This window comes from Cervus elaphus, chromosome 1 (genome assembly GCF_910594005.1).
Source record: "Cervus elaphus chromosome 1, mCerEla1.1, whole genome shotgun sequence".
NCBI lineage: Eukaryota > Metazoa > Chordata > Mammalia > Artiodactyla > Cervidae > Cervus > Cervus elaphus.
Genome location: NC_057815.1, coordinates 49147195 through 49174581, shown reverse-complemented (window position 1 = coordinate 49174581; position 27387 = coordinate 49147195). Strand labels below are relative to the sequence as shown.

Below are 27387 nucleotides of genomic sequence, written 5' to 3'. Positions count from 1 at the left end.
ATGATGGGAACCTAAACAGACCTAAATTAAGACTTTGATCAGGTTGTCTTTGATCAGCCTACCGGGTTTTCTCTCAGAATATGATACTTTCATGCTTATCAGGTTTCATTCACATAGAACACTAACTATTCCCAAATACATGCGCCACCCTGCTCCACTGTTTTCCAAGGCCTAGCTCAAAAACTCTGGGGAAAGAATTTCCCCCCATTTCCCTCAGCTAAAATGAACTGCTTCCAGAGTATTTTATCTGTAACTTACTGTTGCTACTTAATCATTCTCCCCTCACCAAGCTGTAAACTCTTCTAGGTAAGGGATTACTCATTATTTATTCTGGTTTTCCAGAAATTTAGTACACTGCCTGACACATACTAAGGACTCTATATAAATTGTTGAATTATACTGGCACAGTGGAAAGTGCATGGGTTTTGGAGTTGGACAGACTTAAGAACTCAATCGCAGCTTAGTCACTCACTCATTGGCTGTATGATTATGAGCAGGTATTTAACTTTTCTTATCTATAAAATAAAACTTCTTGCAAATGGTTGTGAAGCTTTGAGATCAGTACCTAGCAAAGTATACAGTGCATAATGGATATTCAATAATATCCATATAATAGTTAAAATAATGGCTCCAGAAATTTTTTTTTTAATCTCAGGTAAAACGGCAGATCTCTTATATTTTTATTTACATTGTTAACTGTGCTAGTTATGACTCCTCTTTGTTGAGGGATATCAATGTATGCACTCAACAAACATTTTTGAATGCCTACTACATGTTAAGCATTGAGTATATAAAAATGAGGAAAGCATGGTCTTTATAATTAGGACAATTATTTCAAAATCCTTTTAGTAACAGGATCTCCTCTCCTTGTCTTTACTACCCAAGAAAGAAGGACATTGCAGAGTTTCTGGGCCTTATATGAGATGTCACTCTGTTGCATTGTATAATTTCAAATTTCCTATATTAATTCAAAAAAACTTACTATCCTGTGGTAGGCATTGTGCTAGAAGATACAGAAACAAAAACAATATAGAACAGTCCCAGTCTTGAAGAAGGTATTTCAGAGCAACTTCTTCTTGTTTTAAAAACAAGGAAGAAGAGTATTACTAAGTTTTTCTACCACATATGCATTTATTACACTGCATAATTTCATCCTTACCTATAGCCTTCTGTAGATGAAACTGAGTAGAATCTGATAAAATGATCCAGTCTCTACTATCTCCTATGTTGTTTGTTGGCTTTTAATCTTGTTTTATGGTAACTTGAAGATTTAGCCATCCGTGTACCAACAATTCTGGGGCCAAAATAAAAGACATGTCACTAGATCATTAATCTTTTCTGGACTTTCACCAACCTCACTGATAGTTCTTTTTTCACTTCAGAATTCTTTTAGCAATGTAAATTACCAACTCAGCCATCCTATTTACTTATAACAAAACTAACGGTTTTAAATTATATATACTACAGTCTGTTAAAACCTTTGAGTGTGAACCATAGCCCATCCTAGAAAATTCTCTAATTTAATTGTATTTCATTGTAGTTAAACTTATAAACATTTTATAGAATCATAGAGTCAGACAAAATGTTATAAATAATTTCAAGCAACCACTTCCCCAAAATACCTTTCCTCCTCCTGAGTTTACTCTTCTCTTTGATTTAAGGTTTATTTTTACCACAGAACTAATTGATAAAGACGCCCTTGCTTTGTTATAAAATAGGATGTCACAGTTAGATTTTTTACAATATTTCCTAACAAGAATTGTTACTCTTTTGCTTCCAAAATAAAGGAGTAAAATTCTAATACAAGACTGCATAAATTAAAGAACTGTCTTCTACTAGTCAATAGTTCTATAAAAGGTTCAGTGATCATCAGAAATTTAGGAAAGTAATAGGACCACACAGGCAGTCAAATTAGAGTAATATCTGAGTTCAGAAGCTAATAGCTGAGCAGCTTCATAGGCTGTGCTCAATACCAAATTGCACTTTCAGTCTGTATTATCTGTACAGACCGTACTTACTGACTTTGGTTTTCAAACAAAATTAAAATTCTGAACAAGGTAAGATAGCTTCAGAATAAGTAAGGAAAAAGTTGTTCAGGTTCAGCCAGGTTCTGGCCTAGTTAAAAATTGAGATACCTTGCTACTCCATGAATTAAACTCCAATATCCAATTAATACTTTACATTTAGTGCTTTCTTTCTTACTAAACTAGCAGTTGGTGAGTAGAAGGAAGAAGCGGGAAGGGCTGCTTAAGGGGTACTGAGATGCTTAATCATTTTGGGGTGATGAAAATGTCTTAGCACTAGGTAGAGGTGATGGCTGCACAGCATTGTTTATACATCACATGACACTTAATTATACACTTTAGGCTTCCCCATTGGCTCTGCGGTAAAGAATCCGCCTGCAATGCAAGAGACGCGGGTTTGATCCCTGGGTCAGGAAGATCACCTGGAGAAGGAAATGGCAACCCACTCCAATATTCTTGCCTGGAGAATTCCACGGACAGAGGAGCCTGGAGGGCTACAGTCCACTACAAAGAGTCGGACATGACTGAAGCGACTTAGCACACAGGCAGGCAACTAAACACTATAAAATGGTTGATTTTACATGATGTGAATTTCACCTCAATTTCCTTCTAAAGTAAATTATTTCTTAAAAGGAAAAGCTACAGGGCTCTCTCGCAGAGATGGACTTCACTTTCTGAAGGCCCTCAAAGTACAAAACCTACATACCAGAAGCGAGGTTGGAGAGGGTCACTCCTGCTTCACATAAAGCAGCGTTAAAAGCTTAGATTTTCCTCAGGTGGAGCCTAGTTTCAATACTGGCCAATTAACTGGCATTTAACACCAATACTAAACTCATCCCAGTGAGAATGAGAAAGCGGGAAAATGTTTGTCCGGAATCTTCTAAAAGCAGCCCCGCCGGTTTAGAAATTCACTACGAGCCATAGCGAACACCACAGGGGAAATGGTAGGAGCCATATTTTTTTCCGGAAAGGTTTTTGTTTGGGGGTGAGGCTACTCGAGAGGTTCTATAAGCCTGAAACATTACATTTAAACCCAAGTGCTTAACTGTAACGAATGGATTTGTAAAAGGGGCAGCGTCCCACAGTGAAATGCAAAACCCCAGGCTAAGTCTCTTTCTGTAGCAACGAAGCTTCATTACGCCGCTCACCGCCATACCCATCCGCGGGAAAGCTACCTCCACTAGCCGAGGAAGGCGGAGCCTCGGAGGGCACTCCCGCCACACAGTGCTGGCGGCGCCGCTGGGCTTCCTGAGAGTTGTAGTTTTAGTCACCCATCCATCTCCTTTGTTCAGGCGGTATGTTGTGAACCAGGAAACTACAACTCCCAGAGTGCGCCGAGGTAGCGAGCGCCCGCGGCAGTGACGACTGTGGAGGACAAGGCCCGGAGGGACTCTGCCTTGTGGAGTGGCGCTGCTGCTTGGGCCGGTGGCAGGCTGCAGGCTGCTGGCGTCGCGGCTGAGGAGAACGGGCGAGTGGGTTCGACCTTTCCCGTTGTGGTGTCCGCAACGATGAGTGCTGCCAGGGAGTCCCATCCGCACGGGGTGAAGCGTTCAGCCTCCCCAGACGACGATGTAAATAACAATGGCGGAGTGGTGGAGGGTTGAGGCCTACCAAAGATTGGGATAGGCGGGGAAGGGTGGATGAAGACGGAGGAAGCGCTTGAGGTGACCTGAAGAGGGAGAGCCGCGGGGAGGACCCAGAAGAATGGGAAATATACTCTTTTCTTAATTAGGGTTGAACTGTTTGTAGAGTTCTACCCGCTAAGAGCCAGAGACCTGCATAGGAAGGGGAATCGAGGAAGGAAATTCTGAATGGTCGAGAAGTGAAAGAGTTTAGTGAAGTGTACGTGTTCACCCATTTGGGGGCTGTTGAAGCTTCTTTATGGATGTTTTTACTAGGAGATGGCAAGATCCTGCTGGTTTTAGGCTTAAAATCCTCCTGTGATAAAGTCGAGATGTTCGTGCAAATTTGGACAGATTTTCTGGCCGGGATTATTTTTGCAACGTAATGGTAACAGTTAAAATTAACTGCACTGTTAAGAGTAAACCAAGAAAGTGCTGAACGGAAAAACTGTACCGAGAGAACTGGCGCACAGTGCTGAGGCCTGAGACGTTGAGATGTAGAATCCCGTTTTGATGTCAAGTACTTCTCTTCTCCCTCCCCCCACAGTTGTCAGTTTAAATAGCAGGCCATTCATTCCTTGAAGTAAACCATTAAATATTTACTGCAGTGCCAGATGTTGGGAATTAAAAGATGAATAACTATGGTGTTTATCCTGGGCCTTTTGTGTATTTGTACTAGCTCCTAGCGCGGTGTCATGGACACTGCAGTAACCAGTAAACCTAAAACTAGGTCCTTCATACAATGGATGAATGCCATGGAAACGTAGACGGGAAAATTGGGGAGCGGGGGATGGTGGAGAGGTTATCGATAAGGATGATGAAGGGAGGATAACTAGTTTACTTTCGGTTATTTAAAGCGCTGTCAATTTCTGAATGTGTAGAGTTCTTTGTTTTCTAAAGTGCGGTTCAGTGCCTTTGGTAATATTTTACTTTGCGAAGCATAGAAGACTCATTGAACTCTGTTGGTGCATCAGTTGTAGTCAATGAGATGACGTTAAGACCCATCCTTCATCAGGTAAATGGTGGAGTTAGGTCCAGAATAGTAAGGCTCTTTACGGAAATTGATTTTAGCTCTGCAGAAAGATAAGTAATCAGTAAAGATTTGAGGATGAATAGTTATATAGTGAGATTTATTCGTGCCCGCTGTTCCTCCCTACAATTGGCTTTGAGATATTTTCTTGTTAATATAGTAAGCCAGTACTTATCAGGAATTTATCTAGGCTTTTTGAGTAACCTGGGTGCTGTTTATGGTTTAAAAACCATTACGCTGTTTTCCTCCTGGTATTTAACTGTGACTGGATTGCTAGAATGTCAGGCACCTGTTTGCTAGAATCAACGAAATAATCTTTTATTTTCACAGAAAACTCACAGAAAATTTAACAAAGTTAAAGTGATTAAATAATTAAATCTCTACAGTTTTCGATGAGATCAGGGTAAACTACATGACCTTTAAGACCTTTTCCAATCCTATGAGCATTCCTTTTGATAGAGGTGGTTACAGTTGCAGTTCAGAATTAGGTCCAAGGACCTTAACACATTATCTATAGATGTTGCGGTTCATGGGGTCGCAAAGAGTCGGACACGACTGAGGGACTGAACTGAATTCCGTATTTTAGTGCAATACAGTAGTAACTTGTCCCTTGACAGTAATTTTTGAGTCAGTTTCTTTAACATTATTTTTATTTTTGTTGGTGATTGGGAGTTATCTTTAAGTGCTTGTGTTTTTATTATTTTAAGAATAATACATATTTAAATTTTTAAAATATATGTCTAAGTTTAGAAAATTAAATGTAAGTGGTCAACAGTTTCTAATGTTCCTCTGACCTAAAAGATTATCAGTTTTCTTTGCCCACTCACCTCATGTTTATTGGGGGTAACAAATCATGGAATCCAACTGTTGGAAAATGCTGACAATTGTAGAAATAAATGCTAAGAGTTACTACAGTGTGTACTGAAGAGGAGGTAAATTGACTGCCGTTGTATAATAAGTGTATTAAGGATGAAACCAACTTAAAAATGGTTTGATTGGAGTGGAGAAATGAAAGCTGTCTTTTAGGAAGTAGGATGAATAGGGAGGATGACTTTAGTAACTGGTGGAGAATCTCTAAGAATGTGTGGGCACCCATGTGCTTTTCAGAATGCAGCACTTGAGCAAGGTACTTTCCACTGTATGGGAACACCTGGAAAGAAGAACTGGAAGGACTTCAGGATTTTTTTTTTAATTAGAATTATAAATTGTAGATGATAGGGTTATTTATGTAAGGCATTGAAGATATTTGCTCTTTTAATAGGAAATTTGGGGAAGTTTTGCTTTTTTAGACAATTATTTTAAATTAATTTTACATATTTTATAACTGTAGTTCATAAACTACTTGTATATATCCTGTCTCATTTGATCATGTACAGAGTATGATGTGGAAAGAGCAGAGGATGGAAGCAAGTCAGTTAGCCTCTTTGCCTCAGTGTCCTTATTTATTAAATGGACTCTTGAGAGAATGTAAATGAAAAGTGATTTGTAAGTTGTGAAACAGTATGCAGTTCTTAGGTGTTGGTATTCTTAAGACAGCCTTTCAAAAAAGACTCTTTGGGCAGATGGAGAATTAAAATTTAAAAGTTAAATATCAGGTCCAAGGAACAAGTGTTTAGTGAGAATCAGAACTTAAGCTTCACTAATACTTTGTTTTTTGTTTTGGGTTTCTTTTTCTTAACTATACTGAGCCAGAAATAGTTAAGAACTAACTAGTCTATGAAAAAATATGAGATGTCAGGTGGGAAAAAGTAAAGATTGGGGACTTAGATGGCTGGAATCAGAAGAGCATGCCACCAAAAGGAATTGAGAAGAACCATAAGTGGGTGTCCAATATGAGACAGATATTTCAACTCTCCTATGCCCAGAAAGGATGACTATTATTGTTTTACATATGCATTCTTCTAATTGTCTTTTATGAATAATTTTCAGAAGAAAAAGATTGTAAAACTAATTTTATTAGAAATTCTAATAACTTAAATTCTAGAACTTAACCATAACAAACCAAATTTTCTTGGTTTTTTCCACCATATATGTATATACAAATGCATACCCAAAATATTTAGCATTCTCTGAATATAGCTAACTGTTTATCAGTTGTCATGTGTGAAACTGAAACATAATTTCAGATTTCAGATCTATTTTAATAGATCTTAGCTTTATCTTAATTCTTGCATTTGCATCATCAAAATATGATACCTGAAGAATTTTTTTGAAACGCTTTCATTTCTCACAGTTTTGTGTAGAAAGGGGGTTGGCTTCTTTTCTCTATAATTATACAGCATTTTCATTTTTAGATTATAAACTCAACTGAAATGATCAACTCAGTGAATGCTTTCATTTCTGTATTCCTTCTAGTCACCAGCCCTTAATATTTGTCCACTTACAAACTATATCAAATAAGTTTTGGTGTACAAATATCATAAAAGAGGAAATTGTTACATATCTCTAGAAAAAATGGGATGGTCCAGGCTATTGTTGCAGTATTGCAAGATGAAGCCTGTTGAATGGCTTTCTAGATGAAAGTATCAGATTTCTTTTTTGGTCTTTTTTCTTCGTCTCACATTGACTTCCAGGTTGGAGAAAAGTTCTCTCTCTCATTGACTTCTGGGTTGGGGAAATCTAGTATTTCATCATCCCCAAACTCATAGTTTGAGATTTTTGCAGTTAAGTTTGCCATTATCGTTAGAGTGTATACCCTAGTCGTCATTTTGCATTCATCTTCTGCTGCTAAGTCGCTTCAGTTGTGTCTGACTCTCTGCGACCCCACAGAGGGCAGCCAACCAGGCCCCGCCCCCCCCGCCCCCTTCCAGGTCCCTGGGATTCTCCAGGCAAGAACACTGGAGTGGGTTGCCATTTCCTTCTCCATTGCATGAAAGTGAAAAGTGAAGTCACTCAGGCTTGTCCGACTCTTAGCTATCCCATGGACTGCAGCCTACCAGGCTCCTCCATCCATGGGATTTTCCAGGCAAGAGTACTGGAGTGGGTTGCCATTGCCTTCTCTGATTCATCTTCTAATCCATGTAATAGTTATGAAATATCTCCTGTCAGTTTCTAGGTTTTTTTTAACTCAGTTGCCATTATGGGTAGAAATGTAAAATTTTCAACTGTGTCCAAAGAAAGTTAAAGCATACAACAGAGAGGGGATGTCTTCTTGAAAGATGATGCAATTCTTTGGACAACACGGTGGGATAACTTTTCTTATTATTTTAGTCATTTTTAGCATAATTGGGAATGATTAATGAATTATAATGAAATGATTCTTACATTTGTTTCAAGATGTAGGGAAAAATATTGCTAGGATTCCATAATATTTATTAGATTTATAAAAAGGTTCAATAGACCCATTTGATAATTACAAGATAGGATGGGTTTTGTTCTGTTCTTTTTTTAAAAAAATAGTAAATATTCTCTTTCTTCTTTGGAAGACCTTAAAGAATAAAAGTCCTAACATACTAGTCCTTAGAAGTAACAGAAGCTGTTCAAAAAAGAAACTAAAAATGGGTCCAGTTGACCCTGAAGTTATACTGTTCTTTAGAATATTACTATAGCCAGTTTTTAACTTCAGTTAACAGCTGTGGCAGTCTTCTAGGTTCAAAGTATTAGGTACCCTTGGGCCCTGTACGGCTCTAAGTAGCTCTCAAAGTGTGGTCAACATCATCAGCGTCTCTTAAGAATTTGTTGGAAGTGAAATAAATCCTTGAGCTCCACCCCAGATGTACTAAATCTGAAATTCCTGAGGTACAGTCCAGCAGTTTGTGTTTTAACCAGTCCTCTAGGTAATTCTTACAGGTGTAAACTTTTGAAACCCAGATCTCTGGCTTCAAAAGAACTAAAGGAGTTTGCCTTATGGTAACAGAAAATAAATATTTTTAAAATCAAATATAATGCATATGGTTAACTTCTTAATCAAGAATGAGTCTAGTTTATAGTGAAAACTGATGGGAGTAGGAGGGAGGAGAAAACTTGGGATTTACTAGTGGACTCTTTCTAAGTTTTCTTAATATTTATTATTATACAGAAAAAATTAATTGGTCTATTTCTTTTCCAGCTTGGATCTAGCAATTGGGAGGCAGCAGACTTAGGTAATGAAGAAAGAAAGCAAAAGTTCTTGAGACTTATGGGAGCAGGAAAGGTAAGCATCAGACAGAATACATTTTTATCTTTTCTGTGAAAATAATGCCCTTTTTGTGTGTGTAAAGTGAGAAAGAATGAATACACTCAGATTCCATTTTACTTTACATTTTAAGGTCTGCCTGATTACTTTAGTTTTTTGTAACTGTAACTGACCTAATTGAGCTGCTTCTAGGTTTCTCTGTGCCACTGGGTGATAGTGTTTAGAGAATATATAGAGAAAAAAAATTTGTTTGAGTAGACTCCTGTGGAAGAAAGAAAAGGCAAAAGTTGTGATTTGCTGTTATCCTAATAATTTGATACTTCTGGGCAGACCATTTGGTAGATCTTACAAAGAATAATCTTTCATATTTTATAGCTTGTCCAGCTCTTTAAGTAGTGGCCAAAGGAATAGCCTTTATCAAAAACTTGAATTCTGTCCTTTGCCTTTGTTTTTCTTATTCATATGAGGATGCATTCATGCATTTTACCAATGACTGTTGACTGTCTAATACATGCCAAGCACTGTCCTAGGTCCTGGAGGAGCAGGATGGGATCACACAGATCAGTAACACATGTTTGCAGTCATCATGTGCTGGAGGATACCAGATAATGACAATCTAGAATTATAATTACTATGGAAGAGCTATGCACATGCTGCGAAATCAGCAGACAGGGGAAGCTAACTCTTGCTTAGCAGCACAAGAAAGCTTCCCAGAAATAGAATTGATCTGAATCTGAGAGGATTAAGAGTTGGCCAGACTAGAACAGTGAAGTTGGGCATAGGGAAAGATCATGTAAGATGTTAGGACCTATACGAAGGAAGCATTTGTATCTACATTAGTCCAGATTTCCAATAATTTGTGATTTGTCATAGAAAGTAGTCTGAAGTTTTTCTTGGTTCATGTAAATAAATTTTCTAAGGATATATAAAGTAATAGTTTAGGGAGTATACTCAATCTAGTAGACTTAAATTTCTTTAAGTACCTTGAAAGAACAGCCTAACATAAAATGTATGAAATTTAACCACCAGTGGTCAGTTATATCTCAGTAAAAGAGGAGGAGGGGGAGTAAGGTGGAGGACAGATTGAACAATTTAAAAAAAAAAAAGAAAAAATTTGGCTACTGATAAATGGGTATAAGATACATTAAATTCTTTGATAGCAAAGATTATAACTGATACTTTAGTCACGGTGCTATCATCTTAGAGTAACTCGATGCCATTGCATATATTCAAATCTTGTTACATATTTCCTGCAATCTAAAGCAGCAATCTACTTAATTATTGATTTGCTTTTGTGCTAATAATATGTAGGGCAACAAACATTAATGCTTGAAGCTTTTCAGGAGGATCATCTTTGGGTATGGAGAATGTGGCATGATTTCACAATAGGATGATTTGTTATCTACTGTATATCTTCACACTTGATTGGTTAAGATTGCTTTGCAGATAGCCTCCAACTAATAAAAATAAGTGGGGGGAAAAAAGAGATTGCTTTGCAGAGTCAAATTTTAATGAACAGTTTTGCTGTTATTGTCGAGTTGCTAAGTTGTGTCTGACTCTTTCGCAACCCCATGGACTGTAGCCCACCAGGCTGCTCTGTCCATGGGATTTTCCAGGCAAAAATACTGGAGTGGGTTACCATTCCCTTCTCCAGGGGATCTTCCTGACCTAGAGATTGAACCCAAGTCTCTTGAAAGGGCACGCAAACTCTTCACCACTGAGCCGCTAATTTTAGTGAACAATATTTTTTTCAGTTGGTATTCTTTTTTTTTAATTGAAGTATAATTTACAGTTTTGTATTAGTTTCAAATATACAGTAGAGTGATTTAGTTATGCATATCTGTTTTTCAGATTCTTTTTCATTATAGTTTATTACAAGATCCTGAATATAGTTCCGTGTGCTATATACATATATAGTAGGACCTTATTGTTTGTCTATTGTATATGTAAGAGTTTGTGTCTAAAATTCCAAATTTATCCCTCTCACCCGTCTTGCCCTTTGGTAACCGTAAGTTTGTTTTCTATGTCTGTAAGTCTGGTTTCTGTTTTGTAAATAAGTTCATTGTATATTTTTTTAGATTTCACATGTGATGTATTTGTTTTTGTCTGACTTCATTTACTATGATAATATCTAGATCTGTCCATGTTGCTGCAAATGGCATTATTCATTCTTTTATTGCTGAGTAGTATTCTATTGTACATATATATAATTCCTATATGTATGTATGTATGTATACACACCACATCTTTATCCATTCACCTAAATGATGGACATTTAGGTTGCTTCCATGACTTGGTTATTGTAAATGCTGCTGCTATGAACATTGGGGTGTTTATATCTTTTTGAGGTAGTTTTCTTTGTATATATGCCCAGGAATGGGATTTATGAATCATATGGTAACTATTTCTAGTTTTTTAAGGAACTTCCATACTGTTCTCCATTTACATTCCTACCGGCACCACAGGAGGGATCCTTTTTCTCTTCATCCCCTGCAGCATTTATTGGCTGTAGATCTTTTGATGATGACCTTTGTGACCAGTGTGAGGTGATACCCCCTTGTAGTTTTGATTGGAGTTTCTCTAATAATTAGTGGTGTTGAGCATTGTTTCATGTGCCTTTTGGCCATCTGTAGTCTTCTTGGAGAAATGTCTGTTTAGATCTTCTGCCTGTATTTTGATTGGATCAGGATTTTCTTTTGATACTGACCTATAGGAACTATTGACCTATAGGAACTATTGTACATTTTGGAAATTAATGTCTTGGTGGTCTCATCATTTGCAAACATTTTCTCCCATTCCATAGATTATTTTTTCATTTTCATATATGGCCTTTATTATGTTCAGGTAGATTCCGTCTGTGCCCACTTTGCTTTTGCTTTGCTTTTTCCTTTCCTTTCCTTTTGCTGTGCAAAAGCTTTTAAGTTCAAGTTTTTTTAGGTCCCACTTGTTTGTTTTATTTCTATTGCCCTGAGAGACAGGTGAAATAAATAGTGCTGTAATTTACTTATATCTTTAATCCTGTTCAAGTTTATATTTGAATACAGTGTTAGAGAATGTTCTAATTTCATTCACATGCATGTAGCTGTCCAGTTTTCCAAGCACCACTTATTGAAGAGACTGTTTCTCTGTTGTATATTCTTGCCTCTTTTATCATAGATTAATTGACATAAGTATATGGGATTATTTCTGGGCTTTTGATCCTGTTCCATTGATCTATGTATGTTTTTGTGCCAGTTTCATACAGTTTTGATTACTGTAACTTTGTAGAATAGTCTGAAATGAGGGTGCGATTCCTCTGACTGTTCTTCCTCAAAATTGTTTTGGCTCTTTGGGGCCACAGAAATTTTAAAATTATTTGTTATAGTTCTTTTGAAAAATGCCATTGGTGATTTGATAGGGATTGCATTAAATTGGTAGATGGCTTTGGGAAGTATGGTCACTAACAATATAAATTATTCCAATTCAAGAATATTTTCCACTGTTTCTGTTGTCTTCAATTTCTTCTATTAGCATCTTTTAGGCTTCTCAATACAGTTCTTTTGCTTGTTTAGGTAGGTTTATTCCTTGGTGTCTTATTCTTTTTGATGTGATGGTAAGTGGGATTGTTTCTTTCATTTCTCTTTGTGATAGTTCATTGTTAATGTATAGAAATGCAGCCAATTTCTATATATTAATTTTGTAGTCTGCAACTTTACCCAATTTATTGATGAACTCTAGTAGTTTTCTGCTGGTGTCTTTAGGATTTCCTATGTATGGTATCATGTCATCTGCAAACAGTGACAGGCTTACTTCTTCCTTTCTAATTTGGATTCCTTTTATTTCTTTTTATTGTATGATTGCTCTGGCTAGGATTCCCAGTACTATGCTGAATAAAAGTGGCAAAAGTGGGTGTCCTTGTCTTGTTCCTGATCTTAGGGGGAATGATTTCAAGTTTTCACCTTTGAGTGTTATGTTAGCTGTAGGTTTGTCATATATGGCCTTTATTATGTTAAGGTAGATTCCGTCTGTGCCCACTTTTCTGAAGAGTTTTTATCATAAATGTATGTTGAGTTTTAGCAAAAGTTTTTTCTTCATCTACTGAGATTGTCAGTTGAAAAAAATGCACAACGTAACAGTTGAGAATTATTTTATTCAGCGGATTTTCTGAGTACTTAAGCCCAGAAGGCAGCCTCTCAGATTGCTCTGAGCAACTGCTCCAAAGAGGTAAGGGAGGAGCCAGTTTTGCAGCAAAAACCGGATTAGTTGGGACATCAAAATATTACTGTTAACTAGGGAAAATCTGATATTTAAGTTAGTGAATTTAACACTTCATGTGGGGAGGTACAAGTCTGGACTCATTGAAATCATTCTTTTGAAAGGCATCTTAACTGTTTAGGGCCCGTATCCTGCTTTTCTACATTCTGAATCTCTACGCGGAGCAAAGTGGTGAATGCAGTGAATGCAGTGGCTGCTAGCTTGATGGCTACAGCGTCCTTTGTTTACTGACATGGCTACATTTTTCATTCATAGTTCTTCTTTCCTCTTGATTATAAATTCAACCGACATTTGAGAGGCACTTTGTGACCAATTTTGTCCAACAGTGCTAGGGAGTCATGTGTGTGAGTGTGAGATTAACTGTCTTAAGACCTTTGCCATCATTAATTTTTTGGAGATGTGGTTACACATTGGGTAATGCAAGAAACAATCTTATAAACTAGACAAGATAATTAATATAGTTGGTAACATTAATAACTTTGCCATCATTAATTTTTTTGGAGACCTGGTTACATATTAGGTAATGCAATAGATGATCTTATAAACTAGACAGGATAATTAATATAGTTGGTAACATTAATAAGGTCATAGTACGGCAGAGAAGGGCTTCCCTGGTAGCTCAGACGGTAAAGCATCTGTCTACAACGCGGGAGACCCGGGTTCAATCCCTGGGTCGGGAAGATCCCCTGGAGAAGGAAATGGCAACCCACTCCAGTATTCTTGCATGGAAAATCCCATGGACTGAGGATCCTGGTAGGCTACAGTCCATGGGGTCGCAGAGTCGGACATGACTGAGCGACTTCACTTTCACGGCAGAGAAAGAGTATAAACAATTAATGTTTTATTTTTGTTTATAAAGGAATATTTGATCAACTTGTAGATCATGGAATAATAGAGGAAAAGTTTTTCTGGAAAACAAAGACGAAAAGCTAGTATGTTCCCCCCAAAAGTCATAGTTATATGTTTATTATTTCATTCAGTCCCATGTAATGCCTGTTGATCTGGATGAAGTCATCAGGTTTTACATGAGAGTTTTGTCATTTCTTACTTACTTCAGTGGTATGATCTAAAAGTTATTAGAAACTTACTTTTTTTTTAAAAGTTCTTTTTATAAATCTTCTTGAAGATCTTCATTTTATAAAAGCATTAGAGGAAAACAATGACTGTTCATAAATGACAGGACTTAAAATGGCATGGTTAAAGAACTGACTACAATGCAGTTGACAGTGAACTTGGGTATGTCTTTGAACATAAAACATTTTAAGATAATAAGTAGAATTATAATGATAACATTATACCAGGGCATCTCAGATTTTTAGTAATTTCATGTAAATTTTGGAATATCTATTAATGGCATCCATAAAATATAACATAAGGTTCATCTCTAATTACATGACAATGCTTCTCAAGTAATTTAACATACCTGATAAGCCTAATTAGTTTGACATTGCTCGCTGAGGTGTCTTGGTCCCTTTGAAGCATCCCAGAGTTAGATGGAGCTCAGAAGAACTTTAGAATTTGATGTTTGGGAAGTCTGTCCATACTGTCAACACTTGGTCAAATAGGATCATAGGTCATTCTGAAACAGTACTTAAACACAGTGACAAAAGATTTCAAAGCAAATATAGATCACCTAAAGGCAAAGAAACTCACACAATCTGTTGTCAAAAGCAGTTTCCTAAGAAAACTTTATTCTTTCAACAGAGAGAAGAAACAAGTTCAGTCATGTACCAGCTTACTTTTATTAGAAAAATCCATTTATGTAATTCAGTCTAATTTTAGTCAGCCCTGACCATGTACAAAATTCTTTACTCAGAGTTCCTTTTCCACAAACCTTCCATCACTTTCTATATCTATATTATTTTGTCTCTCTTCTCATCTACAACTAACCACTTCTAGGAAAGAGTTACTTTCTTTTCTCTTATCAAAATGCAAATCTAATCCTCAGAACTTCTTTTGTTCTTAACACACATCTTACTTTTCCAGCATACTGGACTGTTTTTTTAATTATTTGTAGTAGCTTTAATTTTGTATTAAATTAGGATTCTTAACTCTTGAAAGCTTTTTCTAGTGAATACTACAAAGTAAGCAATTATGAACTGTCTTTTATGTAGCATTCTGTATACTGGTGAACATAAATACCAATTTTCATAAACTTTCACCTCAATTCTGTCAACTTTAACACCTTTGACTCTAGTTTTTATTAGGATTCCGTCAGGAAGTCTTGGTCTTACAGGGAGTCCTAGAAGCTTTCCTTTCTTTTATCCTCCAACCATTTTATCTATTTTGTATAAAAGTCTCTGGAGTCCTCAGTGAGGGGTTGAGACAAGTGACTCGGGCCCTTTTCTCAATCTTTGAAGCTGATAAATTGGCTCATTTCCCCAAGTAATTGTTGATCAGGATCTCAGTGCAATTTTCTTCCACCCTTTAAATACATATATATATATATATATATAAAACAGAAGTAAATAGAACAGACCTGCTTGAGGTCTTTTATTGTTGGGGACCAGTACTTTGGGGTGAGGATTTCTATGACACATTGAAACTTAGGTAATGTTGTTTGAGAATCTTTTGTTTTAATCCCTTTGACATATTTATCCCATTTAAAAATAATCATTTATCTAAACATTTCTTTATCCGTTTGGGATAAATTCCTTTAAAATTTTTACCTTGTTGGGAAATAGTCTCTAGACTTTCACTTTGATTTTTTTCTTATTTTTCTGTTAATCAACCTAATTAATATTAATTATTCTAACGCTTTTATCAGCATCTGTAAGATCCATTAAGGGGAAGCAGAAACCAAAATAAGATTCTCCAAACTAGTTTTTTGTGTTTATTAAACTAAGGGTGTTCTTAGAGTTTACCATTATATACTGTTTTTTTCCCTACCTTTTCATTTTTTTTCCCATAGGTATCAAGAAAACACGTATTTATAATGTTGTTTAGTCACTGAGTCATGTCTGGCTCTTTTGCAACCACATGGACTGTAGCCCACCGAGATCCTTAGTCCACAAGATTTCCCAGGCAAGAATAGGGGGTGGATTGGCATTTCCTTCTTCAGGGGATCTTTCCAACCCAGGGATGAAAGCTGCATCTCCTGCATTGGCAGGTGGATTCTTTACCACTGAGCCACCAGGGAATCCTGTTTATAATAAGAGCTCTCTAAAATTTTAGATATTTAAAGTTTCTCCAATTTAAAGGATTGATCATCTGGTTGTTGTGAGATGTATCTTAATAGTAACTTAAACCAATAACACAAGAGGGTTCTCCACAAGAGAGTGTGACTGATGCCACCTAAACAGACCCAGAAAGTTTATTCTCAGTAATAAGGCTAAGAAAGTAAAGGCCTTCACTCAACGAGTGATGCAGTGAAGGCTAAGAATCCAAAAAGCCCCCTGTGAGTTGGTAAATTCAGACAAAAGACTGCTCAGAATCTCAGTCTATTTGACTGGCTGCTAAATGTACACCATTTGTGTACCTTTTGGATGACAGGGACCAAGTGCTCAAAACACAAAAAGAAAAGGCCTGAAGATCAGGTAAAACATTTATATCTCAAAGACAGAGAAGAAAAAATAAATGCAAATCCCCCTAGAAGGGCTTTTGTTTTTTAACGTCAGAATTCTGTTTTGTTTTTTTTTTCAAGCTGACTTTTTCTAACTTAAGTGCATATACAATAAACGAGTTCCATTTAGTTGTTTTCAGGGCAAGACTCCTTTATTTACTTGCAGGTGTGAGTTCTGTATGTACATGAATCTGGCTGGAGTATTAGTCAGAGGCTGGCTTTCTGACACCCCTCATTTCTCTGAGTGAGTCTGTTTCCTATTTTAAAGTTGAATTTCTCTCAGATTTACTACTGCACTTTTATCCCAACAGATTCTTATTAAGGTAGCCAATTTGAGGACAACATCAATCAGGTCAGCCTCTTAACCCAACCATTCAGCCAGGACTGCTCAGTATGTTTTCAGTTGAGGAAATCCCAGTGTCTTTCCTTTGAGTTCCCCCAGTGTCTCAGGTAGAGGGCACTTTCTCTCAGGGTCTTTCATCTGGGCTCCCTTAGTACCTTTCAACTAGGGGGAGCCACTCTCTTTCAATTGGGGAGCCAGGCACCTGTTGCTGTTGCTGTTGCTGCTGCTGCCGCTGCCAAGTCGCTTCAGTCGTGTCCGACTCTGCGCGACCCCATAGACGGCAGCCCACCAGGCTCCCCCGTCCCTGGGATTCTCCAGGCAAGAACACTGGAGTGGGTTGCCATTTCCTTCTCCAATGCAGGAAAGTGAAAAGTGAAGTCACTCAGTCGTGTCTGACTCTTAGCGACCCCATGGACTGCAGCCTACCAGGCTCCTCCGTCCATGAGATTTTCCAGGCAAGAGTGCTGGAGTGGGTTGCCATTGCCTTCTCTGAGGCACCTGTTAGACACCATCAAATATAATTCATCATCATCAGGAACCGGGAGAGACTCACCCAAAGAGACTCATCCAAATTCGTCTGCACTCCCTAAGGAGACGGATGGGCACAAGGCCTCTGTGGTCAAGGCCTCAGTTCCTCACAGCTTTCAGACGAAAGAGAGGCATCTTCTCTGTGTCCCTTCCTGGTCACCAAAACTGTCCACTGGGAAAAATACATAACCTAAAAGTTGAGAATTATGTTTTATTTGGCAAATTTTCTGTGGACTTAAGTCAGCCTCTCATATTGCTCTGAATTACTCCTCCAAAGAGGTAAGGGATATATAGACATTTTTGCAACAAAAACTATAGATAGTCGAAACATCAAAAGATTACTGTTCTTTAAAGAAACTAAGGAAAACCAGACATGTCAAGTTAATGAATTTAATGCTTTTCGGGGAAGATTTAATGGGAAAATATAAGAGTTTAGACTCACTGAAATCATTCCTCTGATATGCACCTTAGATACCTAGGGCCGGTATCCTGCTTTTCTCCATCCCAAATCCCCTCAGGGTGCACAAATGGGGGTGGCTGCTGACTTGATAGCCAAAATATCCTTTATTTATTGATATGGCAGGCCATATCTTTCATTCACAAGAGGATCGTGTAGTTTTTTATTCTTCAATTAATGTGGCATATCACACTGATTGATTTGCAGATATTGAAAAATCCATGCATTGTTGGGATAAATCCTGTTTGATCATGTTGCATGATCTTTTTAGTGTATTATTGTATTCAGTTTGCTAGTATTTTGTTGAGGGTTTTTGCGTCTATGTTTATCAGTGATATTGGCCGGTAATTTTCTGTTTGTGTGTTACCTCTGTCTGGTTTTGGTATCAGGGTGATGGTGGCTTCACGGAATGACTTTGGGAAATTTCCCTCCTCTTTAATCTTTTGGAAGAGTTTGAGAAGGAGTGGAATAAGTTCTTTGATGTTTATTAGAATTCCTCAGAAGCCATCAGTTCCTGGATTTTTGTTTGTTGTGAGTTTTTTAAGTTACCGATTCTGTTTCACTTCCAGTGTCCAGTCTGTTGAAATTTTTATGTTTCTCCTTGATTCGATTTTGGTGTGTTGTATGTTTCTAGAAACTTGTCCATTTTTTCTAGGTTGTCCAGTTTGTTGGTATATAATTGTTGATAGTATTCTCTTAAGGTATTTTGGTATTTCTGCAATATTAGTTGTTACTTCTCCTGTTTCATTTCTTATTTTATTTGGGTCCTCTCTTTTCTTCTTGGTGAGCCTGGCCAGAGGTTTGTTGATTCTGTTTACCCTTTCAAAAAAACCCAGCTCTTGGTTGATTCCCCTCCCCTCCCCCCATTTTTAAAAAGCCTCTATTTTCTCTTTGAAAGTGAAAAAGTGAAATTGTTAGTCTCAGTCATGTCTGTCTCTTTGCAAACCCATGGACTGTAGCCCACCAGGCTCCTCTGCCCATGGAATTCTCTAGACAAGAAAACTGGAGTGGGTAGCCATTCCCTTCTCCAGGGGACCTTCCCAGTCCAGGGATTGAACCTGAGTCATATTTCATTGCAGTCAGATTCTTTACCATCTGAGGGACTGGGGAAGCCCTGTTTCCTTTTCATCTTTTATTATTTACCCTCTTCATCTTTTATTATTTACCCTCTTCTTCTGACTTCAGGTTTTGTTTTTCTAAATATTTTAGGCGGTAGGTTAACTTGTTTATTTGAGATTTATCTTTTTAAGGAAGGCCTATATTGCTGTTAACTTCTTACTTAGGACTGCTTTTGCTGCATCCCACAGATTTGGTCTGGCCATGTTTTCATTTTCATTTGCCTTAAGATATTTTAAAATTTTCTCTTTGATCTCATCATTGACACCTTGGTTTTTTTAATACCATCTTGCTTAGTCCCCATATAATTGTTTTTTTCTTGTTTCTCTTTCTGTCATTGATTTCTAGTTTCATGCCATTGTGGTCAGAAAAGACCCTTGAAATAATTTTTATCTTCTTAAATTAGTTAAGCCTTGTTCTGTTTCCTAGTATGTGGCCTACCCCAGAGAATGTTCCATGTTCACTTGGAAAGAATGTATATTCTGATTTTTTGGATGTTATGGCCTATAAGTATCAATTGAGTCTTAACTGTTCTGTTGTGTTATTTAGGATCTGTTGCTGCATTGATTCTGTGTAAGATCTGTCCACTTATATTAAAGTCTCCTATTGTATTTCCATCAATTCTTCCCTATGTCTGTTAGTATTTTGTTTTTATTCATTTATGTGCTCCTTTATTGGGTGTGTATATGTTAACAACTGTAATAGCCTCTTCTTGTATTGATCCTGTTATTATTTTATAGTATCCTTTGTCTTTATGGACTTTGTCTTAAAGTCTGTTTTTTCTTATATGGGTATTGCTACCTCCACTTTCTTGTCATTTCTATTTCCATGAAATATCTTTTCCATCCTCTCAATTTCAAATCTGTGTATCCTTCACCCTAAAGAGAGTCTCTTGTAGGCAGCATTATGGTAGGTAGCCTCTTCATTTAGTCCAGTCTGCATTCTTTTGATTGTATCATTTAGTACATTTGTATTTAAGGCAGTTGTTGGTAGATATTTGTTGCCATTTCAAACCTTCTTTTCCAGTTGAGAATGTATTTCTCTTTGTTCCTTTCTTTTTGTTTGTCCTGTTGTGTTTTGATAGTTTTTGTTTGTGTTACATTTGAGTTCTCTTGTTTTTTTTTTTTTTTGGTTTTTGTGAATTTGTTGTATGTTTTTGTTTTGTAGTTACGCTGTTTTTCAAGGTGTTTTTTAAATAAAATTTCTTATAGCAAAAATTACATATATCAGATTTATTAGTGAAAAAACTAAACAAACAATTTGAACAAGTACCTTAATATTTATGGGTTTAAACATTTTCATACTTAAGAAATGTGAAAATGCTTTCTACCAGGTTACACACCAAATCCCATATGAGGAAAGAAATGTACTAGGTTACATTGATTGTACCCTTGGCATGAGTTTTAAAGAAAATACTGTGAACAATGCCAGTTTGAAGCAGCCTCAACTTGTTGCCTAGGACAGAGTTAAGGATATAAAGATGAGTGTTGTTAGTCTTTCTCATTTTTCAAATGGTTTTAACCCATTGTTATATCTCATTGCTTTGGACTGGTAGTCATAGGTTCAAGCACATTCCAATAAGAATCTACATTTTCTAACTTCCCTCCCCCATATTTTATGATTTTGATGTCTGTCTGCTTTTACGTCTTCCTGTTAAATAAGCCTTTTGCTATTCATGTTAATTATCGTTGCTTTCACAAATTTTTTTTTTAGTTTTTGCTTGTCTGAAAAATTCTTTCTCCTTCTAAATGATAATCTTGCTGTGTAGAGTATCCTAGGTTGTGGGATTTTTAGGACTTTGAATTTATGTTGCCACTCCCTCTGTCCTGCAGCATCTCTGTAGAGAAGTCAGCTGATAGACTTACGAGGTTTTCCTTGTAAGTAACTCTCTCGGGCCTTTTTTGACTGTGCTGCACAGCTTGTGGGATTCTAGTTCCCTGACCAGGAATCAAACCCTGGCCCCCTGCAGTTTTTTGCTATGGTCTTAAAGGGTTGTTTTTATGTGGAAATATCCCTGTATAGCCCATGAGTCTAATATTTTTGGTGTGAAGGCTGTTTTTAGTATGGATGATTGCTGCATCTTTCCTCAGTGTATACTTGCTGTCATCACCTTGTTGCAGGGGTTGTGATTGGTGTTCAGGATGTGTACAGGACCTACACTTGTTTAATCTGGCCTCAGGTGATATGAGTTTCTGTGATCCCTTTAATCTGGCCTAAGGTGGTCTCTTGGAGAGCTTCTCTGGTTCCTTTAATCTGGAATGAGGAATGCTAACATCTTGTTTGTGGGGTTTAGTTATGTAAAGAACTCAGATTCTGTTGTTTGTGTTTCTTGAGATGGAACTGAGACCCTGCACAAAGGCTACACTGTTTCTTGACTGCTCTTCACTCTGCATCCCCTCCCTTCTCTGTTTAGCCTCTATTTGAATCTGCCCTTTGGAACTCAAGGAAGGTCAGGGAGGCTGGAGTTTCTTTCCTACAAGCAAGAAATGAGGGACACAGAAAGGTTTCTGTGCCCAAGAGCCCCACAGGCTCCTGTTTGGTTTCAAAACTAAGTATGAACCATAAAGAATGGATTGGAACTGATAAATTGAGACTAATTATGTAAGCTAATGAGTTGGTAACTTTGAGTTAGATTTATCTTTATGTTGTATAGGACTAGATTGTTTTAAATTGTGCTTTTTCATAGTTTGAAAGAGTGGTTTTTGTAGTCAGAAGTAACGAGCTAGCTGTTTATGGTCTGTTGCTAAGTAGTAATGATTCTTATTTTTTATATTTTAGATTTCTGTCATTTTGTTCATTATCTTTATTTAGCTAAATAATCTGATTTGCTTTTTCTCCATGATATATGCCTGAGACATAAACAATTCTTAATTGGCATTTTAGAAAAGAAAATGTTTAAATTGATCCAATTTTCTAGTTATCTGTCTATCTTGTTTAAAGTCTACATACTTTCTTTCCCCATCCTCTGCTTAGTTTATTGTAATGACACTGCCTTCAGACATAACTATAATTTACTTATTGATTTTGTTTCCCCTCCCCATCCCTATCCATGCAAGAATGTAAGTTCAGCATCAGGCACATAGGCAATAATTATGTTAAATCTGTGGTTTCAAATTCTAATACATTTCCTTCTTCTCACAGAAAGAACATACTGGTCGTCTTGTTATAGGAGATCACAAATCCACATCTCACTTCCGCACAGGTAAGAAGGTAAAATATAATTAAAGTGGAGGTGCTAAATTTGGAATGTGAAATACTTGCATATATTTTGGGATATTCTAACTTCTGTGTATAATTGTTGATTAGTTCTGATGATTAACATGTTAGAAATAAATGTTGTATATGTAAACATGTTACATGTATCATGTAACAGTATATACTCTGATGAAGGATTTGAAAGAGTTTACATTAATATGATATTCTAACCAAGAACCTGACTTGTTTCTGTTTTCATTTTTACTAAATTTACAACATGTAGTATTTTAATTGTAGTGAGGTTTTATGCCTCATCTTGCCAATTGTAGTTTCTAGAGTTTACATATATTTTGTATACTATTTACTATACAGTGTTATAGTTGGCATATTATACTGGTTTTTAGTTTATTCACTAAGTTTTGCTCTGAGATCTTTGAAGAGCATAAACTCATTGGAAGACCTGAAGAAATGAATTTTTCTTTTAATTTTGGGGGGGGTTTAAATTAAAAACTGAAAATGAATTAGAATTTGGATTTGAATTCGGTGTGCTGAAAATTTTTCTCCCATTTAATATTGACCCTGATCTTGGACATTATTAACAACAGGGCACAATACCCATATACATTTAAGAAAAGCTTTACTTATGTCATTTAAATTAACTTTATACTGACCTAGATTATGTAGCATATTTTAGAAATTAATAGGCATTTTATTTTTCTGGTGTTGAACAGTTACTTCAAATTAATCTGCATTGCTACAAAAGGCTAAAGAGTCTGAACTTTAGCAGAATGGAAATGTATTTAACTGTTGCACTTATTCTTTTAAAGTATGAAGTTATTTTCTTGTATTTACAAATTAAAATGCCACGTACAGAAAGCTCCAATGGTATTGGTAATATTTTAGTCCTTGGGTGGTAAGTTTATAGATGGTTGTTTAATATTCTGCTTCATAACTTACAACAGAGTATATGTTAAAAGTATATGTATTTGTCAAATGTCACATGATATATTGGTTCAGTAAATTGATATGCAAAGAAAGGCATAAGGAGAGCCAATTCCAAGGTCATTTTATTTAGCCATTTTCTGAACAGAATCAGGTGCCTTTTCATTATTTGTGTTCAAAGACAGAAGCTGTTGTTTGTTGGAGGTGTTTTTCTATGACTAGGAGGAAACTTTCACTTTCAGAAGAACCATTATTAGACCATATTAACTAAAACATGACACCCAAAATCCTTAGTAATTAATATTTACAGTATCTAAACTTCAGGCAATTCTGAGAATTCCTTATCTGGTGTGAATTATCACATGGAAAAATTTTTCATCTTTAATAAAACAGCTTCTAGTTCAAGTAGTTACTAAAGAAGTAAGTTATTTTGTCTGTTAGGTAACTATGTATGGTATATAAACCCATTCACAAAATTCACTGTAAAATTACTCAGAGAAATCAGCCCTAAATATAATAGCATCTGTATTATGGGTTTTTTGTGTAATCAAATATTTTTATTAATTTGACTGAAACATAATCAAAGTACACTGGACATACAGGGGAAGAAGACAAGAAAATTAATGAAGAACTGGAGTCTCAATATCAACAAAGTATGGACAGTAAATTATCAGGAAGATATCGACGACATTGTGGACTTGGCTTCAGTGAGGTAGTAATTAACATATTTTCATTAAGTGGAAAGATAATTCCAATTTGATATCACTTATTTCTGTTAAATTACTCTAGCAACCAAGAATCCTATGTAGAAACCTCTCTTTATATAGTTACTTAAAATATTTTTATATGCCAAACTAGGTCTTTGTAGATAATGAGAAGAGATATTGAGAGTTTTTGAAATATGTTTTTTGATACTAGCTTAATGTACATTCTGCTTAAAGAATCATTAGGGCACATTTTAAGTAGGCATGAACAATGTACTCACAAGTTAGATGAAATATTTCATGTAAATACTCATTAGGAGAGTTTTCTCAGTTGTTTCCTATGTCATGTCGTTCCATATAACTACTGGTTCATTACTCCAAAATAATGTAATATGCAAAACATTGGTAACTGTTTTCAGCATTCCCGTGAATCAGTGGTTAACTTGCCTTATTCTTAAAAAAAAGTACTGTTTCCATCAGGAAGACAATGTTAATTTCAAACTAGGGAGGGAAGGAAAGGTGGTGGTCTTCAGAGCCCTTAAGCAAAAATCCTACTCAAGTTTATAAAACAGCTAGAGATGCCTGAGCCCTCAGCTCTTCCCTAGGCAGCCTCTGTTCTTAAACTGTTAATATAATGGCTAGGGAGTGAGACAAAAATGAGGGTCTTTTCCAGTTTTTGTACTGGATTATTTTAATAGGCTGTTGGTTGATGTTTTTAGGTAGATGATCATGATGGAGAAGGTGATGTGGCTGGAGATGATGATGATGATGATTCACCTGATCCTGAAAGTCCAGATGACTCTGAAAGTGATTCAGAGTCAGAGAAAGAAGAATCTACTGAAGAGCTCCAAGCTACTGAGCACCCTGATGAAGTGGAGGATTCCAAAAACAAAAAAGACGCAAAAAGCAACTATAAGATGATGTTTGTTAAATCCAGTGGCTCATAACTCCCAAACACTTAGTCTTTGTATTAAAAGTAAGCCTTATTGTTATAATGCACAGTGGAGGACTGCTTATAGAGCACAGACCTTTGTATTATAATTTTTAAAAAGGCCCTTTTAAATAATTACAAAGAGTGTTTGCTTTCAGATGCCATGGGTTACACTTTTATGGGCATGACTATAACCATTTTTGTAAAGAGTAAGAGTTGTATAAAATAAGAAATAAATACAATACTCAACTTCTTTTCATGTTAGCATCATCAAAAATCTCTAATATCACCTTTTTACCCCTTCAGATATAGTTATGGGGGAAACAGTATTTTTTGTGTGGTAGCTGTTTATCTTTTTTTGTTTCTTCATGTTTTCTCTTATAAAAGTTTTATCTGGTACTGTGATGTGTTCATGGGAAATATTCTTTTATTATACTTTCTCATAGTAGAACTATTCATCATGGATATTTCTGCTGCCAATAACAGTCTAAATTAATGCTGGCAAAAGATTAGGAACTTAGTTTACTCTTACTGATTCAGCTCTAGTCTTTCGGACCAAAGCAACATGAGAGCAAATACTTTTCAAACCTGTTAGGTTGGGGTTGCAGTTGTCATATATTTGGAATGTTATGATCCCAAGCAGTCTTTATATAATTTGAATGATACTGTATGTTAGATTTTTTTTAATATAAAATTGGCCAATTTTTACAGAAGAAATTTTTTCTCTGATCATTTGGTCCTGTCTATTTAGGAATATGTAAAATGGAACTTTTTTTTTTAAGGTAATATGTGACCAAAGTTAATTTCCTTCCTAGTGCTTAAATAAAGAGAAAACAGTTTCCCATATTTGGTTGTAATACCTTTATCCTCATTATCTAAAAATGAGGAACAGACTTATTGAACAAGAATCTGAAACAAATTCTCTTCATTTTACCCCAGTGCTGTTATCCCAATTATCTTACAAAAAGGAGTATTGCTTTGATTTTATCACTACTTCTGTTGGAGTAAGATTAGTATCTGACTACTATTATGTGGTTAATTTGTACAGCAGGTTAACACAAACTGCATTATGGGCTAGTCAATGATGTTTGAGTAATTGGGTTCACAATCTTAATGTTTCTAAGTGATGTGTTCAAAGGCTTGAGTTAAACCTGTTTGTTTGCTGAACCGTTATACGTCTAGATGCTTAAGTATGTGTTTAATGTGTTGGATTTTTTTTTTTTTTTAGTTCCTATGTCATTTTGAAATATAGAATATGTTCAAGGAGTATAGCAACTAGAACAGGTGATTTCTGGATTATGCAGTCCATCCTGAAGTTTTTTTTGTATTTCACACCCCCAACATTTTTTTTTTCTTATTTCTCACATTGTTTTATTAATAGGTGTTACCCTATATAGTAAAATACTGAGTCAGTGGGTAGTAAACAGAATGTACAACATTTAACAAATAGCATTTGGTTTAAACAAGTTTGGGTTTGTTCAGATTTCAGTTTGGCCATTGATTTTCAAATATCTAGCCTGTAGGGTTGCTTATTACAACTAATTTAAGAAGTGAAAACTGATTTATGTTTAACAGTGTTATATTTTAAAAAGTACTTTTCATCAATTTATTTAAATATGCTGGGTTATTAATAAGCCTCGGTTCTTATATAAATAGAAGAGCCTTGTTCTAAAATAACTACACTGGAGGACCTTTTTTCTTCATCTTCAAGTAGAGAAATTCTTACTCCAGTTCATTTATTATTGGACATTAACAAAATTCAGGGTCAGAATAAATTTAGATCTGTTGGACCATATGGCCCAGTGGCCCAGCACCACATTAAATATCATGGCTGTCTTTTAAGCATGAACATTGGGTTTTTGTTTTTCTTTATTAAATTGTGGGGGAAGGGGATTAAAGGAAGACAGATACTATGCCATTTTGATATCCCTACTAAAGTACCACAAGGGAAAATACAGTTTGCTTTTGTGCAATGAAATATGCTATTGAGGTGAAAGTTGAATGGCAACTTTTTCCTACTATTGATACTTTCTTACCTGAAATATACTTCTCCCAGGTGTTGATTATACTGATGTTCCAGTGATCTTTCTATTGTAAAGGTTTTCAGGAACACAGATTCCTGTGTGTATTAATTAATAGGTAAAAGTCTTCTCATAGCTGTAATTTTTTTAAACCTGGAAGAATTCAAGGTATAGAAAAAAGCCTGACGTGATTGTTGTTCTGATTAAACAATGGTTTGAGAGCAGAAAGGTGGGTCATATTTTTTGAGTAAATTTTGAGGTAGTAAATTTCAGCTGCCTGGTTGGCATCAATGAACACTGCAGGGCTGTGATTCCATTGCTTTGTCTCCACAGTAACCACATCTTGGATACTTTCAGTATCCAAAAACAACTTTACCTCTGAAATCACAAATGTAGAAATCTTATCTTCAACCGTAACTGCTCTATTCCTTTATGTATGTTCAAATCAGATCATTTCACTGTTGTCACCTGTTTCATAAGCCCTGTCTAGATTTTTTGTGTGATCCATTCAGTGTCCCTGTTGTCAGTAACCCAAATAACCTTC

General features: G+C 36.1%; 1 protein-coding gene across 1 annotated transcript; it reads left to right on the top strand.

The window, feature by feature from the left end:
* Positions 1 to 3140: 3140 nt before the first annotated feature.
* C1H11orf58 (chromosome 1 C11orf58 homolog) lies at positions 3141 to 27071 on the top strand. The gene is made up of 5 exons (XM_043902055.1): positions 3141 to 3595; positions 8725 to 8808; positions 22192 to 22252; positions 23790 to 23899; positions 24611 to 27071. The coding sequence occupies exons 1-5, from the start codon at positions 3533 to 3535 to the stop codon at positions 24836 to 24838; spliced, it is 546 nt and encodes a 181-aa protein (XP_043757990.1). The 5' UTR covers positions 3141 to 3532; the 3' UTR covers positions 24839 to 27071.
* Positions 27072 to 27387: the final 316 nt, after the last annotated feature.

Bases quoted from the DNA above. Each gene is read 5' to 3' on its own strand.
- C1H11orf58 (XM_043902055.1), top strand. From the start codon at position 3,533: ATGAGTGCTGCCAGGGAGTCCCATCCGCACGGGGTGAAGCGTTCAGCC. The intron at 3,596-8,724 runs GTAAATAACAAT...TTTCTTTTCCAG, and splicing joins CAGCCTCCCCAGACGACGAT to CTTGGATCTAGCAATTGGGA. The intron at 22,253-23,789 runs GTAAGAAGGTAA...CTGGACATACAG, and splicing joins CACATCTCACTTCCGCACAG to GGGAAGAAGACAAGAAAATT.